Below are 16,292 nucleotides of genomic sequence, written 5' to 3' on the forward strand. Positions count from 1 at the left end.
GGGATAGTGAGGCAATTTATTTCAGAAACTGAGTAATTTCTCACTCTGGAAGACATTAATGCAAGGTTAAGCAAATATTGTTCAATTTACTTACATGTATTTGTGGCACGGGGTAGGGATGAAAAGGATGACCTCTTCAGAGCTCTTCTAGTGCTATTTATATGGTATTTCATATTATATTCATGCTTATAATTTTCCTTGCTAGCAAAAGCACTGGAAGGTGAATTAATTTAGAATAAATGTACATTCATTCTCACAGAGAACATGTTCATGTGGTGTAAGGCTTTAAGATCTCTAAGATTTTAATTTTCTGAATATCAGTGTTGCATTTGAAAGTGTAGAAATCTTATCTGTGGATGTAATTAAAATTCAACAGAAATCCATAAATGGCCCAGAATCATTAGTATTTCTTGACAGTAAGATCATAAATCATTTGTGAAACTTTACTGGAAACCAGAGAAAATGGCTTTTCTCTTTAACACAGGCTAGGACATGACCTTCAGTGTTTCTGTCTATAAGAAGTTAGAGTAGTCACTTGTAAGAATTTTAAAGTTAATATTATTTGAGTGTTCTCAAGAAAGTGACAAACTGTCCCTGTTTCTCAAACCTTTGTACAGTAGGTACAGTGTTAATTGTGCTATTTGACCTCAGGGATAATCACAGGGAAGTTGTGGCTCATGACAAATCTTTCTTTGACAAGAAACCACAATGCTGCTTTACTCTATGGAATCTCAAGTTGTTTCACATTTTTTTCTAAATAGTCAGGCTTGCATCTTTTCTCCTTCCATTAGCTTTTGCCACTTGACATGCTGATAAGTCTTAGTTTAAAATGCATTTCAGCAGAGGCAGGGGACATTGTGTTGTCTGACACCAGGAACAGCAACAAGAGCTTCAGAACAAAAAGCATATATTTAACAGCAGAGGAGCCAGCTTCAAGGTGTGAGGTTGTCAAGTGCCCAGTCACCTACAGTATGTGTGACACATCAAGTCATCCTACAGACAACTAATTTGGAGAGTAGAAAAAAGATGAGGATTATAGAAAGGAGTCAAGGTGCCTGTGGCAGGTGGGTGATTGAACCCCTGGGTATTTCTAGCTGGAATCTGAATTCCAAAAACACAGAGATGCTTCTGTAGTGTGTTGGAGGTCCCTTAGCAATGTGATTCAGAGGTGTTCAGCATATTTTGACTGAATATTTTAAATCCGCTAATGTAAAATTGAAGTCTGGAATTTTTTTGAAGTCCCCTAGCAATTACTTTATTATGCTGTCTTTACTCAGAATTGATCAAGTTAAGTTGGTGTGCCAAATGTATTTTTTCTCAGGAGCACATTCTCTGGTGCTGTGCAATGATTTCTGCATTAGCACTCTTGTCACAGCAGCAATTCAGCAAGCTGACCCTATATGCCTTTTTATGAAGATACTTTTTCACATTTCCCCTCTCTGCTGTGCCTAATATGTAAACATGAGGCACGAAAGATTGGTCAGTGTTTCCATAATGGCATGGACCCCAGAGGACTCATGCATATTCACTTATTATTAAATAGTTCATATGCCTTTAACCCATCACCAAATGAGTCAAGATTTGCATTTTGCTTGCTATTCAAGTTTTCAAACTCATGAGCTCCCTGCCTAATGAGAATAATATTTATCCAGGTTAATTGATAAAATCTCCTCAACATAAAGTGCTCTAGGAAACAATTTCAGAACACTTACATGTTATATTAACATCTAATTATTTTATTCAACAACCCCAGAGGAAGTGGGGATGTAGGATGAATGAAATGTGTTTTCTATTACATTTTTTCTAGAAAAGCTCATCTACTTCTCTTCTAACATATCTGTATGTTGTCTTTTGCTTAAGACCTAAACATCCTTAAGGATCTGAGCATAAAGCTATTTCAGTCTTAACCAAAAAAAAAGAATTCAAGAAAAACAGTTGCTAGATTTTGAATAATGAATAGTTCTGAATTGATTGCTGCATTCTACTGTGTTTGAATAAAAAAATTTTAAAAATAGCAGAAAAAAATCGAGAGAACTGCCATAAATTCATAAGCAAGATGTAAACAGAAATAAAGCCAAATTTCTTAAATAAATGATTCATTACAATCCAGTACTCCAAGCCTTTTTCCCCACCTTTGGAGTTACTCTTTTTTTTTTTTTTTGCCTAAGGACAGTTTTCTATGAATTTACATCATGATAAATGTGTCCTTTAAGCAGAGAAGCAGAGATAAAACAGAGGGTTGAAATTCGTTATGGAATGTCACACACTGTAAAAATTCTAGTATTTCAGGTTCGTTGTGTTTTGCACTGTTGCTTTCTGTTATCCATAAAACGTTTACATTGGTGACTTTTTTCCCCCTATTAACATGTTTTAAGCTGAATAATTTCAAATCATCTCATTGTTCATTTTATTGGCAGCAGACTGAAAGTAAACCTTTGTATTTTACTGCTCAGGTGGGAGAAAGAAGTCTAGTTGATGTTATCATAAACGGGAATAAATCTAAATGTTCTCCCCCACTACTGAATTGAATGAATTTAAGGTAGAGTAGGCTGCTTGTCGACAGGAAGTTATGATGAAAACCAATTAAAACAAGTCCTAGGTTGAATGGGAATGCAGTATTGTCTTTTCAAGCTGTGGACAAATCTCTGTGAAATTTAGGGGAATATGTTTGTCGAAGATGTTAGTTTATGTAATGTAATAAAACTTACTAAACTGCTGAGGTTAAATAAACATAAATCTGTCTTTAAAGCAGGTATTTTAAGTGATTAATCCTCAAACAACAAACATTTAATTCTACTCTTTCTGCAAAAAAATGCTGTTTTGTTTTTTCTAGTTTTTGTTAATAAATGAGGAAGGGCCTTTCTATTTGTTTCTTACTCGTCTTCCTGTTCTAGCATAATTCCCTTTTGTAGCCCCTTCCATTTCATAAATTCCTTCCTTATGTTCCAGCTCTAAAGAAAAGAAAAAACTGACTTGCCACTTTTCTCTGACAAACACTAACAGCTGGAAAAAAAAAAAATCTGACTCATTCTTATCTATTATGCATGCATAATATTCACTAATATTTTTATATGTAAATATATTTTGCTAAGGTTGTCTTTGCTCCCAACCATTCGCTTTCCTGACATTTTAATGTCAGCCAAATGCTGCTGCTAGGTATGGGGATAAAAACTCCTCAGGAGAAGGTTGCTGTTTTGATGGGAGATTACCAGAAAAACCCAGCTGTTCTAAGCACTGGTTTTGATATCTTTATTAGTTGCATATAATGTGTCAATAACGAGCGCATGGGAATGATTTTAACGTGAATGGAATTCTAATTACAACAGGGATTAACCGACCTACCTGCCCCTTCCTGTTGAAGTTCAATATTTAGACACCACATTGCTACATTCAGAATTTCCTGTTTAAGTCCTGCTTTATGCTCTGACGACCAAAGCCTTCTGAGACTTCCATCCAGGCATCAATAGAGCCACCCAGCCCTGACACTACAGAGCTTCTCACAGTGTGGTTAGCACAGAAATCCCTTAGGACAGCTGTAGCAGATCTTGACTTTGGAGGAGTTTCTCAGAACACAGTGGCTCTACCTCTGCTCTCTTTTTCTGTGTAGCTGAAAATGGACCATCAAACTTGGATTTTTCAGTGCTTTCCCAAGATCTCTTGGTGTGAAACGTAAGTCCTTAAGCAGGAGATTTTAATAGTCCACGATGGATTTTGCATTACTTTGTATTTCAGTTCTCGTTCATTGCAAGTTTGTTTCTGTTGCCCAAAAATTCAAGTGTTAAAAATTGTCCTAAGTTAATCGAAATGTTTCTAAGTACTTTGCTTTTAAACTGGGTTACTTTCTGTTTCTTCTGCTGTTTCCTAATTTTTTATTAGGAGAGAAAATGAGTATTCATGTTCTGCTCACCTTCTCTCTTCTAATAATTATTATCATATCTATGTATCTCTTTAATCCTATATTTTCCTAGACTATTAAACTATCTTTCATATATGTGCCCTTTGATACCCTTTCCTGTCCTTAATTTTCTTTAAATCATGTCCTTCACCAGTCTATAATTTTTTTTCTTTTTCCTTCAACTTTTAATTCTCTATTCCTGTGTAATACCATGTGCTTACTCTCTGTGAAATAATCAGAAGAGTTGACAGACGAAGATGTCTGGCTTCCAAGATTCTTTAGTAGTTGCTTCTGCTGCTTCTATTTCCCTGTCTCCTTAACAGTTCCATCTGTCGTGAAAGTCCAGCACTTTTCAAAGTTTTTTGTTTCCAGCCCTTTTACAGTAGACGTTTTTTTGGTCCTCAAAACCACTCTTATAACAGTTGAAACTGGGCAAGCATCTTACTACTGATTACATTCTTTAAATGGACTAGGTATGTTTAGAACAAAATGAGAAATCAATGAAGAGCTGTAGTGTTTTGCTGTAAGTTTTCAATGAATAATTCTAATGAGAGATTTTGCACACTGAATGTCATTCACCAGCTTTTTGCTTTATGTTTTTCTTATTTATTGGGGCTGATCTTCTTCGTAAGATAAATCACTTGATATTAAATAATTGCAACAAACTGTTTATTCTCTCCCTGCCCCTTCAGTCCCTGTCTCCTGAAATTATGTGTGGGGAAAAAAGAGAAAACAAAAAGCAGAGCTTTTTTACTTTTTCCCCCCAAAATATCTGGTTTATTTTTACAAATAATTGATGCAAACTGAACTGAGAATTGATCTGGGGATGAACTTAGCCTTAGAAATCTTCTATGTTTGCAGTAAGCTTCATGAAGAATAAAGACTCCTGAAAGTTATTATTTCACTTCTAATAGCATTATGTGTAAATCTAGCAAACTTGATGATCATAGGATGAATATTTAATTCCAAGGTGATAAGAAAGTTGTCTGGTCTGTTTTATGATTAGGATTCGAGCAAGCGCTACATAGTATAACAAACATCATGATTAAGAAATTTGATCCATTTTCTTTTTCTGGAAGCTCTTATCTATTTGATTTCAATGACACAGCAACCCCAGAGGTACCAGGGCTCTGGAGCCTCACAAAACTGCTGCTGTCCAGGAAGAGACACACAGAGAACGATACAGAGCTGGGAGGGGGCAGAGAGAGATTTTTATTGGAAGCTGTTAAAGTGGTTGCTATGAGACCTTCTCCAGCTAACACAGGCACAGCAGTGAGTGTGAGGCTGATAAATCACACCTCTTGCATTATACCTTTCCTTTCTGCCTTTTTTTTTTTTTTTCCTAGCACAGCTTTTATAGTTGTTCAAGATCAGGGAAAGCACCTGCCAGTTGCTTTTTTCTTCGTTTTGCTCCCTTCTTCTGCCTCGTGCAAGATGGAGCTAGAAAACGAAATGATCAGCTCCTCCAGCAATTCTTCAGCAGGCTCCAGAGAGTACAAGGTGGTGATGCTGGGAGCAGGGGGAGTTGGCAAAAGCGGTAAGTTTCAGCAACAACATTTCTGGGGAGAAGGGGTGCATTGGGAGGGTAAAGTTCCTGGGACAAGGACGCTGTTTAACGACAGGTTTCTTGCACATGGCTTGGATAAAAGACTGTAGTTTGTGTCTGGGGTGATGAGTCAGCTGGATTTGTTGCAGGCTGAAGTGTTACAGGCGTTTTAGTTCGGTGTTTGTGTAAAGCTGACCTTGGTTCTGCTGTGTCTGAGGGGAGAGCAGTCAGATTGCTGCTGTTGGTTTAACACCAAGTGGCACTTGGCGAGGGATGATGGTCTGCTGGACAATGTGGATGTAACTTGTTGGCCTGACAGTCCCTGTGCTCAGACAGAAATGAAACTAACTGCAAAGTCAGCTGTAGGAGGATGCCTACAGTGACTCAATTTTCCTCCCCACAATTTTTTTTTTTTTTTTTTCCTTTTTGTGTTGATTGTCACTGTGGTTCAGCTGCTTCGAGTCTCCTCTCCTGTCCGGACAGGTACAGAATGCCTGCCTGAGTCTCACTCCAGGTGATAAGGCAGATTTGCAGCATATTTTAATATCACTGTCCAGAGCTGGTAAGATATGCTGGTGTCTGACAATGGTATCTCTTCAGAGGAGTCATTATTTTCCCCTGACATTGTTTTCTTTTTCCCAGATATTATCACTTTTGATTTATTCTCACTGAAACTAGCATTCTCTGTTATTACAAAGACTTTGTTGAACATATAGAGTTTGTCTAAGAAGTCAGTGTATTGAGCTGGCCACACAACAAGCATTTGATTAAATCTTATGGAAATTCAAAAGAAAAACAGAAAGAGAAAAGAAAAAAAAAACAACAAAAAAGCAGGATAATAGAATATATCCAGGCTAGATTCCAAGGAAATTTCAGGATAAATAAACTGTAACACTAAACTGTAATAATTGCGTAGATCAAACAAGTTTTATTTATACTCAAACAATAAGATGAGGCATGGGTGCAAAAAAATTGAAGATTGGGAGTAGATGTAATTTTGTCTCTCTATCCATAATTTTGTATTCTTGTTATGTTTGGCTTCAGCTTCAGTGGCACATCTTTCAGTGAAAGCTATTTCCCCATCAGTATTGCTTAACCAAGCAAACAATTCTTGCACAGATGTTACTCTATAATCACCACATAAAATGTCGAAGAAGAAAATATTGGTTATCTCAGAGTAAGTTTTTGTAATTTCAAATTATCTTTTCCATGGTAAAACAGGTATCCAGCTGGAACTTTTAGTAAAATGTCACTTCTTTCTTTTTTTTTTAAATTTTTTTTTTCTTTTTTTTCCTTTTTTTTTTTTTTTTTTTTTTTTTTTTTTTTTTTTTTTTTTTTCTGAGTGCATCCAAAAGATGGCAGTAAGTTTTGGTTTTTTTTTCCCAAACATATCTTTGTAAGAGCAATGTAATTTTGAAAACTTATTTAACAAAAGATATTACAAACCATACCAAATTCCTAGTATGACTGAATCATAACAGCCAAACTTTGTATATATATATACTGAGGGAATTTTGGAGTTCACACTCAATATTAGATAAGAGTTTAAATCACAAATTTTGTTTATTCAATTTTCCTTATTTAGAAGACATTAGCTGTTAATTTCATGAGAATAAAGCCTTCAAATCTGTGGATTGCACAAAACAATGATACATCTCCAAAGCTGAGAACCACATAATTAACAATTAGAATTGTGTGTCTGCATGGTCTAGAGAAATAAAGATAGGATGAAGTGGATAGTTATGACTATTCAATGGGATAAATGAAAACTTTCCATTGTATTCACAAAAGTTAAACTTTTAGGTGGAAAAAAAAAGCCAAAACAAAACAACTGAGGATTATTAAGATAGGAGATGGGTAGTCAACATTACTGGCTTTGAAATGGACATAAAATATTTCAGTGGAATCCTGAGAGAGAATCCAAGTGATAGAATTCTCATAGAGATAAGGAAAAATTGTTGGTATTCCGTAAGTCATTAATTCATTCTGACTGTTACATAAACAGGATTAATTTAGACTGGATTACAAGTAGAAAAAGGCCTAAATGACTACTTTAATTCTACAAGATGAGCTCTTTACCCTAGTGACCTAGATTCATTTGGTTAAGGACATTATGAATTTAACCATAAAAATTGATCAGGGTTGAATAAAGATGAAAGACTAAAAAAGAAAAAAACAAAACAAAACAAAACAAACCCAAAAAATTCAGTTTCCAGTTTTGATTTTGACAAATAAGTGATATATGATTAGATGTACTGATAATATCCTGGCTTTTTTTTTTTTTTTTCATTCTTTTTTCTCCCTCTTACTTTGCTTTTAAGTCATGATAAAAACAGTAACAGCTGGGGTTGAGTTACTGAGTGGGAAACAAGAGGAAACCTCTTTTGGATGAAAGACTTTTCCATTCCTCACTACGTTCAGTATTAAATAATTCAGGTTTTGAATGAATTTTCCATTGGAATCAAGATGCAGAAATGTTAGATTTCTTTTTACTTTAGATGTAGTTCACTTCTAGAGACCCCCTGGGAATTTTGATCTGCTGTTTCCCACTCTCTTACTGTGCCACTTCATCCTGTGTGTGTGGAGGTCTTTGCATTGAAAACTGCCTGCTCCTTGTGAGGGGCTGAGGGTTGTGATTGTGTTTGTTCACAGGGAGGAATTAGGAAGAGGAGACCAGCACTGGATGTCCTTTGGCATTGGTGTTTATAGAATATTTGCTTTGGGTTGTCAGGCTTGTCTCTTCGGTTGTTTGCTCCAAGATGATGGACAGCCCAGGAGGACAGTCAGTGTCCTGTTATTTAAGCTATTCTGTTTGGTAGAAATTTCAAAGGAATTGGTAAAAAGAAGATAAAGCTCAGCACATCCAAGTCTGATACCCATCACATCCAGAGTAATGATGTGCAAACTGCAAATGATTTAAGAATTGTTACTTAACTGTCCTCACATTTCAAAATCGGTACCACTATTTTGTAGGAGGAAAAAAAAATCCACCCCAACCCAGAGGAATAGTTGTGTTTAATTAAAATGTGCAGAAGTCCATGTAAATTTTCACAGGAGTTGATTTCTGTACTGTAATTATGGACTACAGATGCCCTAGAATAAATTACCATTTCTAAGACTTCTGAAAACAAAACTGTTTTTGTTTTCAGAGCAACATGTTAATTTATTACTTTGCATGGGTTGTGTTTGTCGTTAAGAACATCAAGTACAGTCTGATGCAATTTCAGACCAAAATTTGGTTAGAACCAGGAATTAGACGGAAATTAAACTGAAAAGAAGTGAATTTTCTACTGACTCTCATTTAAGTATAGTCCATGCCAAAATTTCATATTTCCAATTATATGTAAGTTTCAATTAAAAAAGAGAATTTGACACTTGATCTTCTCAGACACCTCAGTATCGTTTAAACATACATCAAATTTCTTGACATAGGGTTTAAACACTAAGCATCTTGGTGCTTTTGAAACCCATTTTCCTGAGAAATACCTTCAGAGATCAGGAACAAGTTACTCTCATGGTCCCTGTCTGATGCAGCTCAGACCTCTGCATTTATCTCTGTTTTTCAGTGTTCCAAGAAACACACATGAAAGAGCCTTTACATCCTTCGACCATCTATTGCTGGCTCATATTTAGCAAACCAATTACACTAATAACAATAATTGACTGCAGCACATTCTGCAAAACATTAGCGATGATTAACCTGGGGGTTGAACAGTGACTAACAAAATCAACAAATTGATGTACCCCGTGCCACCAAACAATATAAAAAACCTCTGCTAATGAAAAATTGTTACTACCTAAGCATTCTTCAAGTGCTGATCAGATTGTGCCATGACCTAACTTTTTGTGTATCTTCCTGACTGAATGAAAATGTTGTTCTGGTTTGTTTGTCAGTTCGTTTTTCCCTAATGCTAGTTAACATTGATATATTTAAGGCTGAAGATATTCTACAGTTATTCCAGGTAGATAGAATTGCATGTTTATGCATAGAATAAGTGCATCATAGACAAAAGTTTCATGCTAACTGTCTTATGAAAGTTGTACTTCAGATGAGTAGAGGAATTCTTAAAAAAAAAAAACAAACAAAAACCTAATAAATATTTGTTGTTAATTAGTTAGATTTTTAGTTAGGAGAAAGTTTACATTTTTCAATATTTATTTCTCAGACTGACTACCAGTTGATTTGTTGCCACTGTAAGAAATTTGTAGGGATTTAAAGTAGTTGTCCCAAGATATTTTGCAAAATTAATATATTTTTTAGTTTTATTACACATGGGAAAACATTTAGATATGTATTTTCAGGCTTCAACCTTAGAAAGAATAAAAAAGAGGAAGTAAAGAAATCAAGAAGGTATTATCTTAGGGTTGTTGCAGGAATAGTGTGAGGAAAGGTATTTCTCAGCCTGATCTGGTTAGAGGTGGTATGCTTACCCCACTAATTTCCTTGCTTTTTTTTTTTTTATGTTGCATAAAGACTGTGTTTCTACAGATGCAGGTGATTAATCCAATTAATTTCATGATCATGTATATAGAATAAGTTCCAAAATGTGTGAAAACAATAATTTTTCTTTTGTGATATGGGAATTTCAGCACGAGGAATTAGATTAAATCTGCAAACTTCTTTTATTTATGTGATAAACTGCCCTTTTATTTTTTTGACCAGTTTTACCTCTTATTCTGTCTAGATAAAGCAAATTCTGTGTCTATTAATTTCAACTGTGTCCCCATAACAAGAGCCCCAGTAAGCAGAGGTAGCCATATAGAGTGTGTACTGGAGAACTGTCCCACTCCAGCTGTTTATTAACTCTCTGGAGATAAACTAATACATGATCAAGTCTACACTGAAAAAGATGAAGGGCACAGGTAGAGATTCCAGCTGTATAGGAAGTCCTGAGCTTGAAAAGCACCATTTGGATCTGCTGGTGATGTTCTTACACCATCACAGGGCTCAATATCACACACCACAGTTCAGGCATTGATCAAACAACCTTCTCAGTAGGTGGGTTTTTTTTGGAAGGGGTTTTGGTTTTGATTTGGTTTCTTATTTACCCCAAGAGTATTCTCAAAAACAGCTGTTCTTCCCTAAATGCCTGGTAAACCAACCAAGGGAAAGAGTCTGGCCTTCCGTCATGTCCCGAGGCAAGGCAGTCACCAGGGCGAAGGTGTAGGATTAAGTTACTGCTCAGTATGAGTCAAGGTGAAAAAAAGTTCCCTTTCAAGTTCTTGGGTATGCTATGGACTGCAGTTAAGGCAAATCAAGTTGCTTTTTTTCCCCATGAAAGTCAATGTAAGTATAGGTTTTGGTGTCTTAATTTGGATCTGCTTCTCCTGTGACTCCATAAATGCCAATATTTTTTTAACTGGAGAAGAAATTGAGATGACTAATTAAGAAAGACACACATCTGCTTGCCTCTGAAAAGAATTGTTTGTCCCTTCATCATTCTCTGTCTGAAAAAAAAAAGAAAAAGGTAATTCGGATTTTTAATTCCCTGGTAATTTCAGGGAAATGATTATACTCATTCAGATTAAAAAAAAAAAAAAAAAAAGGAAGGATGAAAGGTGAAAGAATATCTATTTGCTGACCATTTATTTTATTGGTCTTCCTTTATTGGTAACAGTTCTGAAAACATAAGGGTAATACTTCTTGAAAATTATGTATCCATGGAGAAAAAATTCTGACCAAACACTGTGAGCCACCGGTTATGTTTGTTGTGTCTGGGATTCTGCAAACTGAACTGCAGGAATAGTTCTGATGAAGAATTACAAATGTTACTTGCAAATTGATGGTGGTGTACGTTGCGTTTTCTCCTTGAAAAAGAAAACAAACACCTTGTAGGGAAGGCCCACCGATGCCAGAGCACCTTGGCTACGGGGCAACTTCCAGTCAGTTATGCCATTAACCAGATTAAGCACTGGAGAATTTATAAATGCAGAGTTCTGGTATATTTGTGATCTTTGTTAACAAAACTGCTCGTACATTTCAGTTACCTCCACAGATAGGTTATTGAATTAGTTTCAAGATTGATTTTGTATAATTCCAACTTCTAAGACGTTTTATCTTATCTCTTTCTTAACATCTTTTAAAAAATCCCTGTTTTCTTACTATCCTGTCTCTTAATACCTGCAGACAATTAGTTCACACCATGATCTTTTATCTCTTCAATACATTGAGTATCTGAAACTTGTAGAACTCTTTTTTCCTGAACATCTTGTTCAGAACATCTTGTATCTTTAATTTAAGTGCCCTAATATTTCTACATTTTTTTTCTGAAGTCTCCAAATTCACATGCTATTTTATTAGTGGCCTTACTAGAAGCAAGATTACCTGCTGGTTTCCTCTGGACAGTCATTTTTTGTTCCTCTGAGAATAATGAATTCTTTTGTCCAGCTGTAATTCACAAAGGTCACATACAGAGAAATAACTTCAGTAACCCTCAAGCTGCTTGCTCTTTCCCCAGGATAGTCAGTTACCTGTGCTATCACATCTCTAGTGATGACCTAAATCCTGCATTTCTTTATGTGTTATCTTATTTTGGACCATTGAAGCTGAGGATTCAGATAATTCTGGACCCCTTTCCAATATTCTTCATTTATCTTTAGTGCACACATTGTCCATTTAAAAGGATTAAGCTCATTCCCTATTCATCACTTTTCTTGACTATGGGCAGACCCTTTTGGGCAGAATTATTTGCCTCAGGGAAATGAGTTAAAGATGTTTTCATTATTTTTCCAGTTTACACAATTTAATGGCTGGAGGGGTGGAGGATCCAATTATGCCTTCCATGTTTGACAGGGGGGTTTCTGCATGTGAGATACCAATTTGCTACTGAGAAAGCTGTGTGGAGTTCTGGTTTCTTCAATACTAAGAGCTGTCTGATAAATAGGACAGAGTTCAAAGAAGATCAACAGAGATGATAAAAGTGGTGGCACAATATGATTTATGATGACAAATTACTATGACTATACTCAAATACTTCTGTCAGACAGTAATCCATGATTCTTTATTATGCAACCTGCATATGTATACAGGGATTTAATGTGAGTGGGACTGGATGCAGCTTTAATTGCGAATGGGTTGGTCTACCCAGGTTCTCCCATTAAAACATCCAGGTGATGAATACCCACTTGGATAAGGCTAGCAAGTGAGAGCTGGTCACTGTCCATGCCAGTTTGGAACAGGGAATGGAGAATCCATAATATTTGAAAGCAAAAATAATAAGAAAAGAATACACGTTTTCCAAAATTTGAAGAGGAAAGGGACCAGAATTGCTTAATGCAGAGTAACAAGTGAAGTGATAAAACTGGAATTAAATCACATATAAGTAGTCATGTATGACATCTTCAGACCTGTCTTCCTTTGGTCTACAAGAGTGTCACATAGCCTTAATGATTTGCTTAAAAGTAAGATGGAGTAGATTGTGGAATAGGCTTTAAGAGGAACAGATTGGTGAAAGTTGTGTTAGTCTAATTGGTTTGTGGTAATTTAAGACAGAATACATTAGAGACACTGAGCATTAAGGCACAAATATACCTGAATGGAAAAACTGTTTACAGTCTCCAAACATTCTTATAGAAGAGAAGGAACACTTTTCATCCTTAAAATTTCATGATGTGTTAAAAGTCATCAGGACTTTTGGCTGATGTGGTGTTACTAATATAGATAGCCAACAGTTTTCTTTGTGTTCAGTCTGCTAAATAGAGATCCTTAGGCAGGTCTCAAGAGTTAGCCTCTTCCAATTCAGGATACTCTATGATTCTAAGCGATTAGAACTCACAGAAAATTATGTTAATGAACCTACTTTTCATGATGTGGTTTGTTAAAAGAGTAATTTGCACTTACTGAAGATTTCAGTCAGTTGTGTTCTGCTCAGCTTTTCCCATTCATCCTGCTGGCTACAAAGAGACAGAAAACATTCTGGGCTATTCCTCAACAACAGGAATTGAACTATCAAGGACTCTCCTAGTTTCAACCACACACAAATCTGCCATTTGAAATGCCCAGACTGAAGATTCAAACAAGGGAACAAACACTGTTTCATGACAATGACTGGGCACTGTCGGTATCTTTGCTGTAAACAATCTGTTGAGGCAGCCACAGGAACTGTTTGCCTTCCAAGCCATCCCTGCTGCTGAGCTGTGCCATCTGCAGCATTTTTGGCACATGCTGTCTGCTACAATTTGGATGAGATGAATTCCATTAGGGACACTCTTGAAAGCACAATAAAGAAAGGTGGGGTTTTTTTTCCTTCTGTTTCTGCTTTCATCTCTTTTCTTTCCATACTTTCCATTTTGTTTCCTTTCATTCCTCTGGTAATCCTTTTCAACTTTTAATTTCTTAATTGACTTTAATTAGCCTCCCTTTATGCTTGCAAGCCTGTCTAATTTTCTTTCTTGGGAGCTAGAAGTCTCATCACGCTCACACAACTCCATTGACAGGAATTGTGTGTCACCAGACAGGGTCCCAGTTTCAGAGGGAGAAGTGTTTTGGGAAGCCACTTTGCTGCAAGATCAAGCACTAACCAGAGACCAGTGGAGATACTGGCTGAAATCACTTTGTTTCAGGTTGGGTGGTGAATATCAAAAAGAACAGCGTGTGCATGTGAGAATAAAAGACCATCTCAGGAGTTGCCAAGTTGGACTATCATGTATTTGGCCTCAAAAAGAGGTACATTTTTAACTCAGTTGCCTGTTATAGTCAGTGTTTTGTCTTTTCATTTGGATAAAACCCAAGAACTCAACTAGTTATTTCAGGGGACCCAAAGACAGGCTCAGAAATGGTTGTAAGTTTTAAAAATAAGTTCCATAAGCTTTTGCAAAGTAAAAACTGTAATCAGCTGAGAGACTGATACATATAGCTTTTCTTTAGCTTACACTGACTACAGTTGTAAGAAGAGTTGCTGTGTAATTTCTTTCCTTAAAATCTCATTGAAGTGCTAATGTAATTTTGTAATTCTTGTGCATTTTTATATGCCCAAAATAAAGAAGTCCTAGCTGAAATTCATATTTTCTGTCAGATCTTGTGATTCCTTTAGTAATTTTACTAGCCCACTACCTGCATGACAGCTTGTTGTATTATACTGAACTTTTCACTGCTGAACAGCTTCTGCAGTACCTTTACAGAAATGTCTCTTTGGCAGCTTGCAAATTGTGTACTGTTGTTTCAAATTTTTATTCAGAATGTTCAAAACCAAACCAAAGCATTGTCAAATTGTCTATCATTTCAAATAAATAGCTTCTTAAACCATGCAGAATGCCTGGCGGGCTATAATATTTCCCCTTCTCTAAAATTTGTCTGGACTTTCTTAAATGGAAATTATGTTCCGTTCTCAGTAATCATTAGACATTTCTCCACAGAAAATAATTTTACTTGGGTTGCCTGGTGACATGGTCATCTCATCACTCATCACACACAGTGTGCCAGAGCTCTGCTTCGTGCAGTATCTGCCACTGGGTACAACCAAAGAATGTGTTCTTGGGCCTCTTGAGGTCCCCATTTGTTTATAGAAACTCTTTATTTCTCTCCTTGGAGTAAAAGAGAAGAAAGAACCATCTATTGCAGTAATCGAATAGCCCCCCAGGAGCTCCAGAAACCAGGTTCCTGTGCCTTTTTTTTTAATTTACAATAGTTTCAAAGGTTTTCCCAATGTCTATGAAAAATGTGAATTTGCATCGGAGACTCTCACTCAGTGGGTGCTCTCTTTACTGGTCCGTTCTTATAAAATTGAAAGTCAAAAGATCTATTTTTCAAATCTTTCCCAAGATACTTAAAAGTTATTAAATGCCTGACATACCAAGGAGTAAATCACATAACCTTCTACTTTTTTTTTTTTCAGGTAACATTCTCAAAATGACAATTGGCTGTGATATTTGAAGGCAAGGAAGGGGTTAGGAAAAAGGCAAAACAGAAGACACAAAAGAAGCAAACGAAGCAGTGGGAGGGGTGGAATGTAATAGAGGTGAACAAAAATAGGGACATAGGAAAAATATTGAGAAAACAGAAAAGTAGGCACAGATTAGTAAAGCAATGATAAGGGAATAAAGGGATAGAAGGAAAGGGCAGTTGTTTGTACTTCAAAGAGCGTTGATTTCATTGTCATTATCCCAATAGATGCTAGTAGTCTGTGGCTGTGTCCCAATATCTACAGGTACTGGTGGCCAAAAAGTACGTGGAGGTCACGTTAGGGAATCTTTCTCCTGCCTCTGTGACTTCTTATCCCATGCTTCTCACTCACTGGCCTTCTAGAATAGAAAGCTGAATAGGGAGCAGCACAAAGTTGGCAGATGGGGGTCAATTCTTCTCCCAGGTAACAAGCAACAGGACAAGAGAAAAAGGCCTCAAGTTGCTCCAGGGAAGGTTTAGATTTGATATTAGGAATCATTTCTACAATGAAAGGATGCTCAGACATTAGAAAAAGCTGTCCAGGGCCATTATGGATTCACCATCGCTGGAAGTATTCAAAAACTTTGTGCATGTGGAGCTTAGTTTAGTGGTAAACCTGTTGGTGCTGGGTTAATATCTGAACCTGATGGTCTGAGAGGTCTTTCCAAAACTTAATTTTTCTTTGATTCTAAATCTTCTTGGCATAGCCCTTTTTTGCTTTCCTCAGCCATCGACGAGGCTGGGTAAATCTAACATTAAAATACATTTATGGGGTGCTAGGCAAAGTGATGCTTCTCCAGTGTGGTGTTCTGACAACCACCCAGAACAGAGAGGAGTCTGTGGGCCCCAGCCTTAGCAATACCTAACACATAGTGAAATCAGTGGGAGGCTCAGCATTTGTCAGACTCCTCTGTGTTCTTTGGAGAACTACATTCATCCACACATAAAAATCTTAAACAAAATAATGAGTC

At 36.5% G+C, this 16,292-nt stretch overlaps 1 protein-coding gene across 1 annotated transcript in view; it reads left to right on the plus strand.

Moving 5' to 3' along the window:
- Positions 1-5,092: 5,092 nt before the first annotated feature.
- LOC113983508 (GTP-binding protein Rit2) overlaps positions 5,093-16,292 on the plus strand; it is an 86,484-nt gene continuing 75,284 nt past the window's right edge. The window contains exon 1 of the mRNA XM_039383437.1: positions 5,093-5,432. Within this exon, the coding sequence (XP_039239371.1) occupies positions 5,135-5,432 (298 nt within the window). The 5' untranslated portion in view covers positions 5,093-5,134. The remainder of the gene's footprint in view (positions 5,433-16,292) is intronic.

The sequence above is a fragment of the Pipra filicauda genome, unplaced genomic scaffold (assembly GCF_003945595.2).
Source record: "Pipra filicauda isolate LSUMZ 115617 unplaced genomic scaffold, ASM394559v2 scaffold30_size5312502_pilon, whole genome shotgun sequence".
Lineage (NCBI taxonomy): Eukaryota > Metazoa > Chordata > Aves > Passeriformes > Pipridae > Pipra > Pipra filicauda.